Source organism: Embiotoca jacksoni, unplaced genomic scaffold (assembly GCF_022577435.1).
Source record: "Embiotoca jacksoni isolate LCO1_2020_lvr unplaced genomic scaffold, fEmbJac1.0.p SCAF_6, whole genome shotgun sequence".
NCBI lineage: Eukaryota > Metazoa > Chordata > Actinopteri > Embiotocidae > Embiotoca > Embiotoca jacksoni.
This window is the reverse complement of record NW_027185414.1, coordinates 1365001-1385945: the sequence shown is the minus strand read 5'-3', so window position 1 is coordinate 1385945 and position 20945 is coordinate 1365001. Positions and strand designations below refer to the sequence as shown.

At 39.0% G+C, this 20945-nt stretch overlaps 1 protein-coding gene across 1 annotated transcript in view; it reads left to right on the top strand.

Annotated features, from left to right (window-relative positions):
• LOC138213088 (neural-cadherin) overlaps nucleotides 1-20945 on the top strand; it is a 258811-nt gene that overhangs the window by 159940 nt on the left and 77926 nt on the right. The window contains exons 26-27 of the mRNA XM_069173941.1: nucleotides 1079-1356; nucleotides 16636-16850. Coding sequence (XP_069030042.1) covers nucleotides 1079-1356; nucleotides 16636-16850 — 493 coding nt within the window. The remainder of the gene's footprint in view (nucleotides 1-1078; nucleotides 1357-16635; nucleotides 16851-20945) is intronic.

Sequence of the window (20945 nt, the reverse complement as noted above, 5' to 3'; positions counted from 1 at the left end):
ATGAAAAATAAAAACAAAATGTGTCTGGTGGTATGCAACAGCTGCCGCTTCCTCGCAGTTCAAAAATACTTTGCATTGATGGTCTCTCCCTTTGTGCTATGTAGCCAAGGAGTTGACCGTACGGTGTGAAAAGTGTCCAGCATTTCACACTCAGTGTTTGGACCGTTAGGTAAATTTAGTGCACTGATTGTTTCCACACCTGACAGAGTGAATGCACTTATGCACTCAAAATAGGTCATAAGTAAGCTACTTGGAAACTATTAATAGCTTTAAACTGTTTCCAACTAGTAATAGTTTTAATCAAACAGCTAAAACTTATCTCTGTTCAACATAATTATATATTTCAAAGTTTTGCCCAGGGAAAAATGCCTTAAAGTGGCTTAGATGTAACTCAAGACATTTTTCTCTATAACTAACCCCACAAATTGATGGGATTGGGTCCCTGCATATATGATGTATTAAACCCTGGCTATCTCAATCTGTGTCTAAGAGACTGTTTGTTTTGCTCTTGATATATCATAAAAAACACCAAATGACTGGTGGATATGTATAAACACATTTTTAACCAAAAATTACCAAAACGTTTACAGTATAAAAATAAGATTTTGACAACCTAAACAAAGCCTCATTGTCTTTTGTGACCCTTCACTACAGCTGCTTCACTGTAAAAGCTGTCGACAATGTCAGTATTCAGTTCACCACGCACTTTAAAAGCTGTGGATATATAGGTGAATAGAAAATGTAAGTCTCGACTCTAGACATTAATAAATGGAGACTAACTGACATGCATCATAAATAATAAAATTAAATGAACTAGTTTAACAGTTGGCCTTATTTGTGTGTGAAGCTGGTGAGGGATGGCTTTCTCTGTAGTGGCACCTCCTATCAGCACAAAGGAAAGCGTACCCTGTCATAATATTCATAGACTTAGAGGTAAAGGTCCAATAAAAAGAGACAGGTGCCGGCAGTACTTAACATTATAAAAACTGTAGTAACATTTCACCTTGTGTGTAACCAGTGTTAATGTCAGTTTTCCATTTAATAACTCCCTTCTTTTTCTCTGTCCCTCTCTACCCAGCTCCAGTCCTTCCTGCAGGTCAGCGTGTTCCAAATCCGGGTCGACGAGTGTCCCGGTTCAGAGTGTGCCGGTGCAGGTGGCTGCACCAACATTTTGAATGTGCGGGACACACCCACGGTGGTGGACTGTGGGACTATGAGTCTTGTATCGGTGACAGTGGAATCCACAGCGGTGTGCTCCTGCCCAGGTCGAGAGCAATCCCATCAGCCCTGCGCCGCATATCCCAGAAACCCCTGCTTCAATGGAGGAGTGTGTGTGGACACTCAGCATGGCTACAGGTGAGTGGTAAATGAATGGACATTCTGAAATCAGAACAAGGATGAACATGTCAAAGCAATCCATCACCTTTTCCCATGACAAGTAAACCAACAAATTATTCACTTTTGTAGTTACCACATGATATAAAACTGAACCCAAAATGTTGATATCTGCATGCTCTGAGATAACAGAGTAAGCGTCGCACAGATGGAAAACGTATGTGTTTCTATGGGTAAAAACATGCTTTTAATTTGACATGCTAATAATCAATGCTCTTTAATTTCCTTAATGATCTATATGGGACATAATATCTAAAGCATAGATTGCTTAAAAGTAAAAATAATGAATTAATATAATGATGCAATTTGTAGAAACATAAAATATGATAGTGTTGCTGTATGTCTTTAGTAAATTTATACTTTTGGTTTGATTTTACTGAAATATATTCTTTGAACTTGTCTCCAAACATGGATATTTGTAAACAAACACTATGGATGGCTTTTATTTCACACCTAAGAGTTTTGCTTCTATCAAAGTCAGTAAATGTCAAAATGTTTCTGGCATTTTCTTTGTTTACTGAATCCCAACATGTTATCACGGTTTAGGAGCCAGCGGAGTGAGATAGAGTTGAGACAATCACAGTTATGGACAGGGTGATGGAAAAATCACAAATACCACAAAGGGTTATTTAGAAGATGATTGTACAACCTAATGGTTTGGTTATCTGTGTTTCTATGTGTGTATGTTTTTAGAAATTAAAGTTGAGGCCATGTAGGGAACTCAATTCTTTAAAATGGTATTATCAAGCTCTGAATCACAACATAAGGACACGGATAAATCAAAGACAATTCATCCGTACCATGCCCGAATACCATTTCAGTGACTTTACAGAGTAAGGTCAAGACTTTACAACAGTATAAAGAAAAACCCAACAATTCAACAGTTCCATTATGAGCGATAGAGGAGAGTAAAAAAGGACCTTTTAACAAGAAGAAGCCTCAGACAGAACCGGACTCAGGTTGGTGGCCATATGCCCTGAGAGGAAAGAGAGAACCATGTAGAGAAACAACAGCCAGTAACAGCAGATCAGAAACATGCAGCTCTGCAGCCGGAGACAGTCTTGTAGAAAGGTATTGGGGGAGAGAGAGGGCAGAGAGGAAAAAGCACAAACTACAGGAGAGAATAGATACAAAGTCAATGACATGCAATAGTGGCAATAAATACATGGAGAGTTAAAGAGATGAGAGGAGAGGAGCTCATTGCATCATGTGAGGTCCTCTAGTCGCCTCGGCCTATAGCAGCAGAACTAAGGGATGATTCAGGGTCTGTGGAGAAGTTGTCTCCCTCTGAGGCAGCATATTCAGAATTTTGACAATTTTGTGTCAGTGAAAGAATTCAGTCTAAGAGACTTGTTTGCGTGTTAGTTGATGGACATATTCATGTCATAGATAACTCTAAGGGTCCCCGCAGTAATGCTGGATGTCAAAGGAATGCCCTTCATAGTGATTATATGGGTAGATAGTGGGTTTCTGAGGTGTGTAGGGCCAAATACAATAACTTCAGTTTTGTCTGAATTGAGAAGTAGAAAACAAAACATGCTAGTTTGACTAACTGATTGGTATCATCTGGCTTCAAACATATATACATATGGGTGTAACTCACCTGGCGATTCTTTTGATTTAACGATGAGAGGGTTTCTCATTGTTTTTTTCAAAACAGTATGCGTCCTTTCCATTGTTGCTGTCCACATGACACTAAACAACCTTCACGACAACTCCAGAATACTTTCAAGATTAAATATTGTATTGCTATTACAACATAGTCGACATGAATTAGGTTAAGTGAGCTCAAACAAAACAGAAACAAAACCCTCACATCACACATGGTGGGATATATAAGATGTAATTGAAAAAGAGTAATAGTAAATAATCAAAACAAACTTACCATAGAAGTGCTATCACTACAACTACAATGTATATATTGTATCCTGCTATAACTCCTGCTTTTATAAAAAACCTGTCTAACCTGCTTCGGATATCATTCTGTTTTTTTAAAGAAGGGAGGACGTTCAAAAGAAAATAATAGAGGTTAAAAGATTCATGGGGGATCTTGTGCAATGTTTTTCCCGTAGTGTAATGATGTAGATTTCAGCACGGAAACAGATACTGCTGAAGATATAAATCTTTGAAACCAGGTCGCATTTGTTTTGTCACTTTTAAAACTGTAGATTTTAGCAAATATTACTTTGGGGACTTTGCTGGTAGGGTGGTGGACTGTATGTGGGAGTCACAAAAGATAAACAAAACAAAATGTCAGTAATATTTTTTGGGACAAAAACCGAGGTCTGTGACAGAGCAGTGAAGTGTATCAGACTTTTTACTGCAGAGGCAATACTTAGCAGGCTCAAATCATGGCTGGTTCTTTGCATAACGTGTCTTGACAAAAATAATATTTATAAATATCACCAGTCTTTTTCTTAAAAACACCACAAAGCAAAGTTAGTAGTTAGTCTAACTAGTAGTACCGCACAAATGTGCAGATTAATGAGAACTCTGTCCTTAAGAGTAAAGCCATATAAACCTTGAAGTTAACAAACCATTTGACATATCAGTTCTAGACACACGTTCTGTCCTTTCATCCATTTTCCAGTGATATTAGCACAAAGATTATCCCACCCTGAAAGACACGAACTATTAAAAAAACATTAAAAAATGTGTAATTGCCATTGGAGGATATTGGATATGGCTAATACGTAGGTGTGGTAGTAAGCCTCTCCACTGCTCAGCTAATCCCACAGCTTGTGAGAGGACCAGGCTGAAGAGCAGACATAACAGAGAAAAAGAAATCCCAATCATCTCATGTTGTCGTTGAAAAGAAAGCGTGCAGCGTGCAGGCCTGTCCAGAGGTTTGTATGCTCTTTCTTGGACGTCGGGATCAATAAACATCTTCGAGTGCGAGGTTTATGACAAGGTTTTGCTTCTGCCAGATATGAAGAATTCCCAGTGCTTCTACAGACTTCTACTACCTGGCCTCCAGACTCAAGTTGCTGCAGCATGTGGGATGTGCTGTCTGGCAATAAACCAGGTTCTAGTTTAGCTGATGCTGTTACTGTCCTGCCTGCAAAATATTATAATATTAATAGGAAACCAATGATCACTTATTGTATTCAGTTTTTATTTTGAGCCTAAACTTAAAATATAATGGATTTCTGGTCAGTCATTTCTACCCATGCAGAAGGATGACAATATATTTTACAGAAAAGGAAAAGAAAGAAGGAAGAAGGAAGAAAGGAGTGGTGAATACAACTAAGCATATGCTTTTCAATCTGTGTGTGTGTGTGTGTGTGTGTGTGTGTGTGTGTGTGTGTGTGTGTGTGTGTGTGTGTGTGTGTGTGTGTGTGTGTGTGTGCGTGTGTGTGTGTGTGTGTGTCCGTGTCAGTGTGTGAGTTATATGGGTGAGTGTGAAAGAAATTAGCAATTCCAAACAAACAACCTGCCCAATACCACTTAAGAAAACCTTCTTTAATACGATGGCAGTAAATGTTCTGATCTAACTGCTGAGCTCTTCATGTGAACTCCCAGGTCTTTACACACTAGTTTCACTCATTAAGTAGTATGTTGATTATTATGTTGGTTGAATGAGGTTTTGCACAGTATTTCCACTCGTGCTAATGGGAATTATTGAACCCTGTCCAGAGTTATAGCTGTTACGGGTTACTGTTACTTGAATGGGTTCAGTATGTGTTGGCAACAGCAACACTCACATCATGAGACAAGGAGGCTCCATTTACACCAAGCATGTGTGACAGTTTTTTACAACCGTAGTGTTGTAGTGTCGTGTGATTTACAAGTTGGGCTCAGACAGGAGGTGATGTGAGATGGAACTGTGGTTGTCTTTGCTGTTTTGATGCTGTGACAAAGACGCGGCTGTCATGGCAGGACACCCCGATGTTACGCAGATGTGAAACAGACAAGGTGATAGGAGATTGCAAAATATTCCATCTGCCTGGGTGAGACATATCTTACCATCCTTTGGTTCTGTAACAGTTAGGTCATATTCAGAGGACAAATCTCCCCACAAAGAATTTCAAAATATACCTGAATATGAGTCATGCAGTGTGTAAAAGCATCATTATATTTCTTAACTGCACAAAATAGCAATTACAACAATTGCAATGAACCCACCCTGGCCTTTCTTCTTTTCTACTGGACTGCTACTATTCAAAAATGTTATATTTCGAGTCATGTCCTTGATCCAACTGTTACTTGTTAAAAGATACAGGGCCTGATTTACTAAAGGTTTGCGCGTGTAAAATCGGGCGAAAACTCCACACCACCCGCAAAAAAATGTCCAAGCAGGTTTACTGACGACGTGCAGTGAGGATCGCGTCTTTCAAATGTGCAATTTAACACACATCGTCCATTTTGCGTGTTTGCCTGCATGCTTATGTAAGTTTGGGCGTTTCTACTTGAAGGTGCAAAGTACTGGGAGGGAACATACAAATAGAACAATTTAGCACCTGCAACGATATTTACTAAACATGAAAGTAGAAATAGGAGAAGTGATCGCGTGTATATTTTAAAGGAAAGGAACGTATTAATCAGGTGCGCAAATCTGGAGAGACGACTGCTGTTGTTGTGGTGAGAAGGAGACGCAGGGAAACCAAAGAGTATGTAGGGAATGTGTTTTACACCCGTGGAAATATTTTTGAGATGTCAGAGGCATAAATTATTCAGACATATTGTTTGTCCAGCGATGACATTTCTGAGTTATTGAATAAACGAATGATGAATGACAGCCAATAACATGGATTATCTTACCAGCAATTAAAAAACTTCTTACGAGTCTGCATTGTCCTGCCTCTATGTCATTCCAACGTATCGCTGCGGGTATATCGTACCCAGTCCCCTTATTCAGTTGTCCTGTCCCGGGTACCGAATGTGTCCCGCAGAATTCACAGGTAGCTTCATAAGGCTCCCGAGCGCTCGAGAAGCACTAAATGAAACATATTCACCTGCTCATCAAAGAAAGAGCTGAACCTGCTGATCGGTGTTTGTTATAAGCATCTCGTTCTCCGTCCCTCCTCTCTTATTTGCCGACGTTGTATTAGTAAGGTAGTAAAGTTTTTTCACCTTTCTGTTTTTCCCACAGTATTGACTTTCTTGCTAATAATCTCCTACATAGCATTTTGTTCTTGTTATATTTATCTTTCTTAATTTCAATGGGATCGGATTTCCTTTTCCTTTTGCGGTCGCTCTGTTTTACATCGCTGGAATCCCTTTAACACATGTAAACCCCTCATTTAAATAAAGCACCTGATATCAGTGATGCAATTACTCTTAGTAAATCACCCGCAACACGGGTGCAAAACAAACGTGCAATTTTTTTGAAAAAACACACAATTTAGTACCCTTTGTTTTGAGATCTTAGTAAATTAGGACCATTGTGTAAAATCTCCAGATATGACAGCACAAATCGGCTCAAATTGAGCATTCACTGGCAGGATATTATCACATTTTGCAGCAGGTGGGTTCGTAGCATTTCGGTTGCAATGCCTCTGTTATAGATGCAAGACATCAAGGGCCCCAGTTCCAGACAGAGTTTAACTGTCTGGCCTATTCACAGACCAAAAGAATAACAACAACAAAAAGAGTTCAGAATATTCTTGGGGAGGCAAACTCAAAATACAGCTCTGGTATGCTTCTGTTTTTCCTACCATTATAAATAGAAAAGCTTGTCACAACCTCCTTCGAGGTGAAAGATCTAACATGTTAGCTGTCACATACTGCCAGTTCTTGTTGCGAATCTCCAGCAAATAGCGAACTGAAGGAGAGTGTCCTCATTAGCATAAACCAGTCTGTAAACAAGGCCAAAAGTGGGGTGGGAACATTTCAACAAACCCTTTCAACTACAAACAATCATGATGAAATAAGAAGCTCTTTGGTGCTTCTAGTGGTAGAAGACGCACGATGACCCTGTTTAAACTTGACGTAACTCAGCCCGATGCTGTGCGTATCCTCCGGCTGGGCTCTTTAATGGTGGAAGTGAAGGGCTCTTTGCAACCAATTAAATAGAACACCAGTGTGTGAGCCGAAGCTTTTATCACTGCCTCCACTGGAACTCCATGCAGACTTTGAGTACTATGATGAAATGAATAGTCAATTCTCACACTTGCAACTGATTTCAGAGTTTAAGAGCTGAAATCTTCGTTTTGTACATCACTGCCCTCTTTAGTGGTTGGAGGAACTCTTAGCTAATTAGCTATCCAGCCTGAAGGTGATGTCAGCGTGGTATTCGTCCCATCTTTGTGAAGTGGCATGTTCAACAAGCCCAAGGTGCAACACAACACACGTGTTTGGACACAAGGGAGATGCAAAGGAGACAGAAAGCTTATTAAGGTCGCGGTTCAAAGGTTGTTTTTTTTTGGTGTTGTTTTGGAGGCTGTAAGACGGTATCAACGTTAGCAGGGTAAATCGAAATGAAATGATCAAATGATTTGTGTGTGTACGTGAACACAGCAGTATTCTCGCGGGTATATGCATAGGCAAGTTGCGCATTCATGAAACCAAATCTAGCAAAGATTTATATATTTTGGGTACAGATTATTCCCAAAAAATAAATGATGTTTGGCTTTAACACCTTTCATGGCTCCGACATTAAAATAAATAACTAGAAATAACAATTTAACTAAATAACTATTTAAATAACAAATAACTACAAGCTTCACTACGTCCCCAGACATTTTCATTTTATGTAATTGTATCATTTAATAGAGGACATGGAGAGGCTTGATGAATCTCAGGCCAAAAGAGTTCCATCGAAAATAATTGGGTGAACCTGTGAACTTTTAGCAAGAAATAATGCTAACATTAGCTCCTTAACATCAGTCATATAAGTTAAATGTCACTTAACACAGAAAATATAATTATATATTTAAAATATCCAGTGGTGAAACTTAACAAAGTACATTTACTTATGTCCATAGTTCTCACAGGATAGCACCGATGTAAATATATGATTATCTTATATAGTTTGACTGTAGATTAAAGTACCCGAGCTTGTAGTTATTCAAAGTAGCATGACCTTAAACATCGACAGAAGTAAAAATATGCCATAATGCAGCCCCTCTCTTGACCTCGTCACGATGGTAGTTTATTAATTTATTCATTAGTCGCTGCTCCTAAGTGTTTTACAAGTTAAAAAAAACAACTCGTCAAAACAAGCTGCCACTGTTGCTTTTTTTTTTTTTTTTTTTAAAGCGTTTCGTTGTCACCTATTTATCAAAATGTATTTTATTGATATCAAACATGTTGCATGCGTCACTTGCCCTAAATGCACAACCCCGGGTTTGAAGTTGGTGGGATGAACTATTGTGGAGATATGTGAAGGACAAACAGACAGGGATTTCTGAAATTACATAGAGATGATTATGACCAAAAAAAAACAAATACAGTTTTTACCTTTGAGGTGTCGACATATGAAGGAACATTTGTTTTACACATACAGAAAATTCTGATGCACATACATGTACATATACACAAATTGTACCTTGACAGAATTAATAAGAGACAATAAACTCACCGCTGTTGCTTCTACTGGGGTTCTGTACTGAGACGGACACGCATGTTCAGCCACACACACTCACATTCCTTCTCCCTGTTGACATATGTGACAGCAGATGAACATGAAGCCTCATCACACACATGTCCACTAAGCTTTCTTGCTGTGACTTGTAGGAGTTCATTTTACCCTTCAGCTTCATTTAATTAAAGGCAGTGACTGAAAAGGGCAGGATTTGAGTCTGGAGCCTGGATGTAATGTGGCTCACTGCTGGACCCGAGCACGATGACTGACTAGATCCATGTTCGACATAATCCCAGGATTATTCATGTGCATGCAAACACACACACAATGCACAATTACACACACACACACACACACACACACACACACACACACACACACACACACACACACACACACACACACACACACACACACACACACACACACAGACAAATACACACTCATTAATGTGGACATGTTCCCACTCTCACTCTCCCTGCTAATCTAATCTGGAACCAATGGTGCATTGCTTTGCATATTAAGACACCTGTACAGATCAGTAACAGCTAACAAAATTAAAGTCTTAATAAGTTGTCATGAATAATTGTACGTTTTCTGATAATGCTGCATCTTGCAAAGTCTGTTCAGCTTCCATTTTATCTGTGACCACTTCAGACCACATCATCATCAGACAAAAGTGTAGCTTTCACTTTTTATTTCAGTTTTGTGCTTTGTCTTATCACCGGGTCAGTTTTACTATATATTATTGCTTCTGTCAGAATATCATAGTGTTTTTCATCATCTTTATATCCCAGTTAATTTCTCCTAAACATTTAAATAAAGTAATAATAATAATAATAATTGATGTGGCAATGAGGCAGGATGACATAAGATCAGAGATTTTTGCATTAATTATAACCACAATGGTTATTCATTGATATCAGCTGTAGGATGTCAAATGGCAACAGCGATCAGAAGTCACCAGAGGTTTTCTTTTTAGCCCTTTCAACAGCAGCAGTTGTTACAACAAATATTTATAAAAATTAACCAAGTAATCTCTAATTTAAATGAAAAAGCTTTAAAACGATTAAAATAACTCCGTAAAGACACATTTGAAAAAGCAATGTTACAATCACATTGAACTGTTCCAATGACCACAGAACATCATACAGAAACCATCTAATTCAGTTCTACTGTCAAGGTTAGTGACTTGAAATCCACCAGTGATATACACTGCATGGCTTAAAGTATGTGAACATTTCAATGTGCACATACATATGAACAGAAGAGTCTTCCTCCTTAAATTTGCAAGCACTTCTGACATAAAACTAAAACAAATATGTGGCTGTCCAATTACTGCTGATGTCATTTTTCATTGAAGCAATAAATCTATCAATACATTTTTCTTTTTTTGTAAGGGGCCCGAAAAATGTTTTGTTCTTCTGGCTACCAGCTTGATCATCACTGATATAGTTGGTAGCCAGGAAGAACCGCAGGCTGTTGAGCTGTCTGGATAGACAGGGGGCGCTCGAGATCCTGCACCAAAGCAGAACCTTGTTCTCTTTGTATGGCAACTTGTGAAAATGTCATCCCAACAAATGACTGCAGAGGATGTTTCTGATGTGGTAACATTTCACAGTGTTTTGGATGACTCAGCCATATTGAGAGTATACAGCAGAAGAAATGCAGTACATAGAGGTACCAGCAGCGACAATCGAGAGACTGAGCTTCTGAGAGCAAACAGCGGCTAGTGGTGCTTTTGCTTAAATTGCCCTCTGATGCAGACGGAAAACTGAATCTTTCTGCTGCAGTGAATTTCAGCGTGGGCAGTTTGTGTTGAATGTTGTTGCTGATGCCGACACTGACCAAGAGAGCCTTTGTGTGTGTGTTACAGTGCATGAATGTTTTCTCCATTTGTCCGAGGTCTACTGGAGACTTTCTGTAGGATACTAACAGTGATCTGTAGAATACAACTGAAACCAGCAGAGTCGAGAAGGCAAACAAACAGTGAGTGAGTGTCTGTGTCACCTAATGCTGTGTTTTTGCCAAAAAGGGGCTGGAGTGGTGATAGACCTTATGGCAACGTTGGAAAAGCAGTTTTCTCCACACATTTGTTGCAATATATGACCAGTACTTGTAGCTTTCTGATAAAAAAAAAAAAAAAAAAACACTTTCCTTTTCTTCTGCTCCCTGTAAACAACATTGTCTGGCTGCTGATTCCTTTCTTTTGTCGAGTGGGTGCTACATGAGGAGAGATTTAACAAAGGGAACTAAAGGATATGAGAGTTGGGCATCAGAAGCTCACGTGAACTGCATGCTAGCGTGTAGGCGCGGCCAGCATGGCTCTGTGATGAGGAAATGTCAGCTTCACCATGAAGCACACACACTGAGAAATGTATTGCAGCATTTATCATGAACTCCAATGTGACATGAAGAAGAAAAGTGGTACATTTTCCCTTTAACATACATTTTTTTAAAATTTTGTTTTATTTTTTTATTATTTAAATCAGCTGACATCCACACCGGACTCCCACACTCTGTCTGTCACCTAGAAAACACAATTACCGGCCACATTTACCTCAGTTTCAATTCATGACATAATACCTTATTCAATACATATGTGCACAATTTTCTTCGTCTTTACAGTTACGCTCTTATTAATTACTTGTAACAAGAAACAGAACATATTGTATTATGACACGTTTAATGCTTCTGTTATCTCATTGTTAGATGTTTTAGGGTCAGCCCTGGAGCTGTAGCAAACTTCAGAATTATCCTTTGTCTCTGTATTCAGCTGCTGGTAAAAAAAAGTACAGGATATTTGCTTGGCTCTGGAGGAGCTGCAGCATTTATTCTCCCACTTCTGAATGCTCATTGGCCTCTGTACCAACTCTTTTGAACATATTTGGTTGCTCCATTGCACCAAATTTTAAACTACAGGTGAGCCAACGCGGTTTTCACTTAAACATGCCATCGTTCCATTCACACACAATCAGTGGAAATCACTGTTATTGTTGTCTTCTTTATTAAACGGAATTTATTTTATTTTTTTCAGGACAGTCTAGGTTATCCAGATCTTTCATCATTAGATTTTTTTTTTATGACAGCCTTTATAGCAATGGAATAAAATAATCTCATGAAATTATGTTTTTAAATATTATTGGTCAGCTGTGATTTCAAAACTGCCATGGGTGAACATTTTTTGAAAACACAGAGAAACGAAGGCTATCATCAGATAGGGTAAGTTCTGATGTCTATTTTTTATATGCAGTATGTTGTTAAGCAGTCGGGACTTTGGGAATTATTCAATTAAGAGTAGCGAGAGGTGGAGCTGGATGGGTGGGAATTTGGACACAATTTGCATCCCTCGTGTTCTGAGGTTAATCCACATTTAAAAATAGCAGTCAACAGATCTACAGTATATAGCAAAGTATAAACCACTATATGTGGAACGTCAGATTTCAGGCTTGTACATTGTGTGATCAAGTGAAGATTTGTCTTCCTTTTGCTTTAGAGACCTTTCAAAGATGACCGAACTCAACCAAAGAAGCTAATTTAGGCCACTTGTCTGGTGTGAGAGGAAGGCGAGCACTACGGCTAACTTGGAATAAAGCCTGAACTCTACCAAGTCAAAATAAGGGATGATTTTTATATTCTTCCTATTCTGAGAATGTTGCATGTGTTTATCATAATAAGACAATTTTTTTGTTTCGATAAACACTTGAAAACGGCATTTCATTTTGTGTTGTTACCTAACACAAAACAGTGAACAGGGCTGAAAACTGAGGATGATGAATTGCTGCCTCTAAAGTATCTTGTGCTGCATACAAAATGTGGATGTGGGCAGAATGGAGGAGCAGGAAATGTTTCTTGGTGAAGTATTCTAGATGACGGGGAGAGAACAAGGCAGAGCAGGCGAAGTTGTCAACCCAGACACGCAAATGTAGTATGATTGTCACATGTTCAATCACACTACAGTACCCGAGCTCTGTAACATCTGCTGTGTGGTTCTCCAGGTTCACAAGAGGAGAACAGAAACAACACGAGATGTCAGGAGAAGAAAAAAAATGAGGATGCAAGGGGAAAGAGACGAATAAAAATAAATAAGGGGATCTGTGGAGAGACTAGAGAAATGGGAAAACAGGGAAGCTGAAGACAGTTTGGAGGAGTTAAAGAAGAGCGCGATACTATAGGAGCATAAATGGGAAAGGGAACGCAGAGTTGGAAGGAGAGAGGAAAGGAAATGTTAAAAGGACATGACAGAAAATGGGAGGGAAAAAAGGAAGAAAATAAAAAAAAAGACTGCAAGAGACGAGAAGTGAAGGGAGAATAAATAACACATGCAGACAAGATAAGAGTTAATAAAAGATAGAATTTCTGTGGGATAGTTTTTTTTCTCCAGAGGCTTTCAGATATGACCCCATCCCAACACATACAAAAACATACAATCAGATTATGGTGAAAGATTGAAGAAACAACATGCAGATAACCAAGGCACTGGGATTAATAATGAGATTTGAGGAGTGAGGGGGTTGAGGGGAGGGGTGGGATTACGGCTCCCGGGCCCCACGTTAACAAACGCAATTCCCAGCAGACAACGAATGAGCAAAACAAAGCTGCCTTAAGAAGATTGGAGGGCTTCGCAGTTGTGACTAAAACTATGTCTCAGATTGTCTTGTTCTCAGAGAATTAGGGTGACATTACCAAAATGGAAATACAGGGATGGATGTTTTCCTGGTGCCTCTAATCGCACACATTCATGCACACAAACAGAACCTCTGAGTCTGAAGGCTCAAAGCCAATGACAAAAAGATTTTGCATTTGAAATTTGATAGTAATCACAAAATGACAAATACATATAATGGTAGAAATAAAGGACATGCTTAGATGTTATTTATTTATTAAAACTTGAAGTGTTCACACGGTCAACTTTAAAGCAGAGGAGACACCAAGCTAACTAAGCCAAAAATCTCTAAAAGTCACCTCAACTGTTGCAACCTAGTGACGGAGTGTTTACAGAGGACCTCGTGAGAGGAAAGCTGTCTGAGAAAATAGATTTAAGTTAAACTCCTTGATTTTTATTTTGGCATATGTATGCCAAATAGTCTTATTCAGGGAGGCAGACGATATTGTTACTGTGCAAATTCTGTAATTTGATTGGTCCAATATCACTGGGCGGGCTTTTAAAAAACTGGGAGTCTGACAATGTTAGCCATTGTTTAGTCCTATCTTGGATTTGAGCACCAGTCTATCTGCTTCATACAACCCCCCCCCCCCCCCACACACACACACACACACACACATACACATACACACACACACACACACACACACACACACACATACACATACACACACACACACACACACACACACACACACACACACACACACACACACACATACCAACCAGACAAAACAAACTCTTTCATCTTGCATCACACTACATGAACATTTATTTGACTAAAACTAGAATTACCGCATCACACTTGTATGCTTGCACCAACCAGTCAAGTTGCAGTTTAATTGCATGTCTGTCCAGACTCATATAACATATGTAATAAAGACTCTGAAGGTTAAGCTTTTCTATTATTGTTGTGCTGTATTGGTGACATTACCAAAATGGAAATACAGGGAATACAGCGTTTCAATTCTTGTTGTGCTGTATTGGTGTGGGAATTCATAGTGAAAAACAAAAGTTCACATGTTTGGCCACTAAAGCTGATTCTGATACAACGTGGAGTTGTAGCCTTGACAGTAGACAGTGCTTTACATATTGATGTTGCTGCAAACTGTAGAACTTCACACTCATCTTCACTGACTACAATCAACTCAATGCAATCAACACAGTTTCAAGGTGGAAACCCAAAATTAGTGTCACCAGCTCAGTATTTGACCGAGTGTTCAATATGGTCACGATTGTCTGTTTCTTAGTCATGGTGTTGAACAATGGCCAGAAAAGTGCTATTCCACAACATTATGATGTCTCAGTGAAGTTGACCTTTGACCTTTTGGATAGAAAATGTTATAACTTCATTGTATTCAAGTAGTAAAATTGTACATTGTAATTGTGTAAAACAATAATGAATAATTGATGTATGCATTCTTGAGTTATATGTATATATACATTTAAAATGATATTGAATAACAGTTTGAAATGAAAAAGTAATAAGTAGCAGAGCTCTAAAATCTTTCCAGCATATAAAACAGCTACTGCAGCAGAAACTGAGTGATTTGCAAGTAAGTTTGTGCGATACATAACTATGTGTTCCCAACTTCGATTAATGCAATGGAACCAGCATTAGAAACAGGGCATTGAAAGACAAAACATGGAAATGGAACGAACATAGCCAACCTCTCAACATAAGTTCTCAGATGTCAGTAGACTGCAATGATGGGAAACACTCGCCGAAGGACATATTCATGTGTCCCCTCTGTGACAAGTGACAATACCCTTTTTCTTCACATGTTTGTTTGTTTGTCCTGTTTCTGCCTCAGGGGAGGGAAGTGGCATACACCTTCTTTATTTCCAAATGTCATGTATTGTACGTGAGCTGTGTAATTTGGAGCTCTGTCTGTGTGTGTGTCTGTATGTGCGTATGCTTTTGTGTGTCCTCTTTCAATCCTTTAGAAGAGCAGAGGCAGGAAATTGAGCGAGAGAGTGAAGGAACATTTGGATAAGAAATGAGGTGTCTGCAGAACACCAATGAGATGTGTGTGTGTGTGTGTGTACACGTGCATATAATGGTGCAAACACACATCTTTTTGTAGGTTCGAGGAGCCACAAGTCCAAAGCTCAGAATATATTGAAGAATCAGTTGAAGTGTAAACGACATAAACCAAAGAAAACACATACTTATTACGAGCGTAAGAATTCCTCTGGAGAAATACTTTCTTATTCTGTGTCTGGGTGAACAGTTGTGCGTTTGAATAATTAAAAATTACTGGCAACATGTGGGGAGGGTATTTTTTTTTATTTCGCTGAAAGACACTTACACATACAACTACGAACCAAGGAAGGGAAACTAAATTTGATAGCAAAAATGGATTTCCTGCATTATAGAGAAAATTGTATACATTTTTTATGAATATATATTTTTGAAAGAAAGAAAGAAAGAAAGAAAGAAAGAAAGAAAGAAAGAAAGAAAGAAAGAGAGAGAGAGAGAGAGAGAGAGAGAGAGAGAGAGAGAAAGAAAGAAAGAAAGAAAGAAAGAAAGAAAGAAAGAAAGAAAGAAAGAAAGAAAGAAAGAAAGAAAGAGAAAACAATGTCCTGTTCGTATACCGAAGGATGAAACGCTGCTGAAGAGAGAAGGTGAAAGGTGAAGTTTCGACAGAAAGCATTGATACAAATGAGGACTTGAATGTGTGGGAACACAGAGGGAAGAGTTTGCGAGTGATGTAGTGATTCTCCCTGTGGTTTCCCCACTAATGAGAACATCTGCATCAGTGAAACATACGGAGAGAGAGCGAGATAGCCGAAGGGGAGCGCTGTCTTAGAGGAGGAAACAACTCGACACGCAGTGCAGACATACTGCTAAAAATAATTGAAGAAAAAAAATTACAGTAAGTGGTTAAAAAAAAAAAAAGGACGAGGAAGATTGGGTTCAGAAAGTTTGGCGCAAACACATTTTCCTGAAATGGCTCTAAAATCTCATTCAAATAGATAGTCATTGATTTTTTTTCACTCACGAATTAATGTAATTTCCCTCTCTTGATTTGCTCTTTCCCTCAAGGTGCCAATGTCCAGCTCAGTTTGATGGGCCTGAATGCCAGCAGAACAAGCATAGTTTCCATGGCAATGGCCATGCTTGGTTTCCTCCCATTATGCCTTGTTTTGAGAGCCACGTGTCGCTGGAGTTCATCACAGACGTGCCTGATGGACTGCTGCTGTACAGCGGCCCGTTAGCCCAGCTGCAGGCCTGGGACCACGAGGACTTCATGGCGATAGGTAAGAAGTGTCTCAAGCTTGATAATATGACCCATCTGACTCAAAATACCGTAACTGAGATCGGATTTAGACAAATTGAGATCATCAAAATCAAATTGTGTAGAAAAATTGCTTTGTTACAGTTGCTCAACATTCATTTAAGGTAAAAGGGAATATCAATAAAAACTGAGACAAACATTTTGAGCTGGTTACAGCTTTTTTGGCACTGGCACCAGTTCTTTTTCTCTCTTTTTTTTCAGTGTAAAAGGTGGAACTGGTTCTTGTTGAGGCACCAGCCGGTCAAACGGGGGCTTATATTCCCTTTAAGTGTTGCCTGATAGCCTTGAGAAATTGCAGTAGGAACAATGCATAAATTGCACATATTTCTAGCCTGTTGGCATTATTTCACACTCATCTGCATACATTTCAACAATACTTAGAATAATGATGTGACATTATGCTGTGTTTTGCAACATGTACAAATTTCAAAATATATTTTGCTTGAGGGAAGCATTGACTTAAAAAGTGGAGTTTTTGGCCATTATTAGGGGAAGTGAAGAAAAGAGGGATTTAGTGTGGGAGGACCAAGAAGAAAGGGAAATAGAGGAGGTATCATCCATACCGTGGCTTTACTCCAAACAGACAAAGCCGAATCCAGATAAACTACAGCAGCGATTCCCAAACAGAGGTACTTGTACCCCAAGGGTTATGTCTGCAGTTGCCAGAGGTACATGAAAAATGGGAAGTAGCTAATTAATTAAAAAAAGTATAAATGTAAACACCTGAGCATCACATTTTGTAACAGAATGTGAAAACTACAAACTACAAATACAGCAAGATATACATGAAAAAAAAAATAATGGGTAAATAGGTGAAATGGACATTGAAAATGAATAATTAAACAGTTCAAATAGTTTGACAAAATTCTGATTATGGTAAAATAAAGAAATAGCCCAAAATATAGGCTGGGTTGTTAAAGTAATTCAGTCAATTGTTGAAACATCACACATTTAATTGGACCTGTACAGATGCAAACTTGACCAAACCATGGGAGATACTGTTGAATGGCAGTTAACAGTTTCTATCTCGACATGGTTCTTTAATCAGATTCGAGCTGAATGAGTTTTTTGACGTTCACTCAAACAAAATCGTTAGCCTAGAGAGCTTTTTAAGAATGAAATGCCACTTTGTGATGTGACTGAGCCTTCAGAAAGAGAAACGAAGAAGAAAAACATTTTGGTACAGCGAAGGTTTTTTTTTCTGCACTTGCGCCAAGTTGCTACTTTCATGACTCAACATAACCCCGGCTGCATCAAGATGTTTGTAACGGCATAACAAGGGCTGTATCATTAAAGACGCGCTCATTATGTGACATTTTGGTTTCAATTTTGAGTTGAAATTGCAGCTGCACCACTGCCAGTTGAAACCAGGACTAAGTGCGGTGCCGGTGCTGGGCAATCTGTGTGGCTTCAGTGGGCAAAGCACGTGTGCACACATTAACAGACCTATTTAAAATCCCACAAACAGGTTTGGTGGATGCTCTACATATTTAATCCCACTTACATAAATAATGAAAACAAGATCAGGTAAGCATATGGAAAATTAAGGTGACTCTTGTCCATTGATAGGACGTGAATCAGGTAGTTGGTGCAAATATTACAGATGGTGCAGATTTCAGTATATTGGGGTGTTTTCGGTTCACTTTGACATTTAATTAATGCCAGTATTTGGCATCTATAAAACATCATTTTTTGTTTGTAGTGCCATACATTCTGTGATTACAAGCCTGAAACTACTTGACAAGTAGATTTGTTTCATAAAGTGTGGATGGCTGCTGCACCACAGGGGGGATGAGAGGAGCTGATTTGATTGGCTGTAATTCAAGTTGGCTGTGACACCTTCGTATTACCTATTCCTCCTGCTTTACCACTGTGCCATGATATGACAAAAATGCAGCTGTGTTTGTGTTCACCAAATCAATAAAAAAGTTGGCCACGCCTACTTGAATTTACACCTGCGCTGCACCTGGATTGACAAAAATAGAACCCTTAATTAAAATTACAACAGTACATGCCTGAAACTGAAAGCTAATTGTACACATTTGTCACACAGGTAAGGCAGAAATGTACAGTACAAATTGACAAACTCACTTTACTTGAACACTAAGTGTTGTTACTATAATGGAAATCAATTTCATGTTTAATTCCCTGTTGGTATTAACTTGCCATGTCCTCTGGATTTGGTACACACACCCACGCTCCTGCTACTCACGAAGATGTACACTTCACTGTGGATTTTGGTTAGAGGTTCGTCAGGGTTTTATGTGTAGCTCAAAGGAAAATGACGGTCCTCTCTTTTGTTGCAGCCGCAATAGTCTTGGACTTGGAAGACAATAAAACTTGTTGAATGGAGGAATTATAGACAGGTGGAAACAGAACGAAATGTCGTGTACATCTTGTTATATTTAGTGTTTTAATCTGAGAGACTAACACCTCCTTGCTTCTCTCGCTACTTCTTTCTTGCATTGGTGCTCTCTCTTTGGAGAGATGCTGTTGTTCCATCGCTGCCAAAGTAATATGTGTAGGAGGTGATGTCCGCCTGGAGAGCCGGATGTGTTGTATACGCTTGTTTGTGTGCATATTATGAGCAGGTTTGCAGTGTAAATTCTGACTTATTTCTTTAGTTTTTGTTGGTGTCAGGGGATCTGTGTGCATCGGAAAGCCAGCCAGTGTGTGCTATCGGGTCCTAAAGACTTAGGATAAGGTTAGTTGAGCTGTTAGTGGAGTCACTGTGCAGTGTGTAATTAGTGAGGCTGTACATATTTAAAGCTCTAATTAACTTGTTTCAAGGTTGACCTACTGCGTGTAACAAATCCATCGGCAAGCTGAGACTGTGCAGCTTAATTTTCCTGCATTACAGTCCGTCAGTCTGTCAGTAGACCAAACAGCTTTATGATTAAATGTCTTATGGAGGGTTTTTTCCAATATTTGCAGACAGAAGCTGTTGATTGCTGAACCATGGCCGAGTCCTGACACCATTATTTACATTAAAGGGTAATTCAAGTTTATTACAACATGGGTTTTATTTTCATTAGTCCAGGCATCATTTCTTTTGGTCTTGATGATAACCAAATTGCTTAGAACTGGGAACATTGCAACTTCCCTACAGCGAAATCCAGTAGGCATGGCTGGGTGGATGACGCTTTGTCACAGCAGTTAGCTTCAAAGAGATTCACACAATGTTCCTTTTGGTGTCCAAAACATATGCACACGGTACCTCAAGTGTTATGCACTGTGACGAGGTGGGTTGAACAGAGTCATGTAACGGAGTACAAAGATGGGTTTTGTATTTGTGTATTAAAGTGCATCAGATCACACAGAATTTGAAGGACAAATGTAACCCAAGTCATTAATGAGGCCCTCATCCATATGTTTTAAAAGAGAAGACAACAATAAAGATCAGGAGGGAAAATGCACTCTTTTTTACTTTACGAATGTTAAGAAAACACAATGCCGACACTGACCACAATTTGAACTTGTCTTTTCTGGGACAACATTTTTTTATTAAACAGAACTGACAGGATACAAGGGAAAAGGAACTGCCTTTCAACCTCAACTTATAACTTCAAGCATCTACTGATGCTCAAAGAGCTATATTGGATTGATGCTCAATTACAATAGGAATCAAACAAAATATGAAGATTCACTCCCAAATCAAATACACTGTGAACTGACTGCTGAAGGTCTCGTTCTGACATGAATGTATTAGAAGTACAAGAGCTGCGTTGGAAATGATAATGTGAGGGGGGGACGCACTGCAACTTGACTTCAAGTTGAAAGTGGAGTTTGAAAAGGGAATTAGAATAATAGTTCCAGGGTACAGAAGGATTTAGAGAGAAAGTGGGGAAATATGAAGGACAAGAGGGAAGAAGCAGAACAGTAAGAAATGTCAGGTGGCTGCGAAGGAGACTGTGGTACAACCTGAACTGCTTTTTCATTTATGAATGTCAAGTGGCTCTAATATACCTCCAGCATTTATTTTTACTGGTAGTGTGTGTGTGTGTGTGTGTGTGTGTGTGTGTGTGTGTGTGTGTGTGTGTGTGTGTGTGTGTGTGTG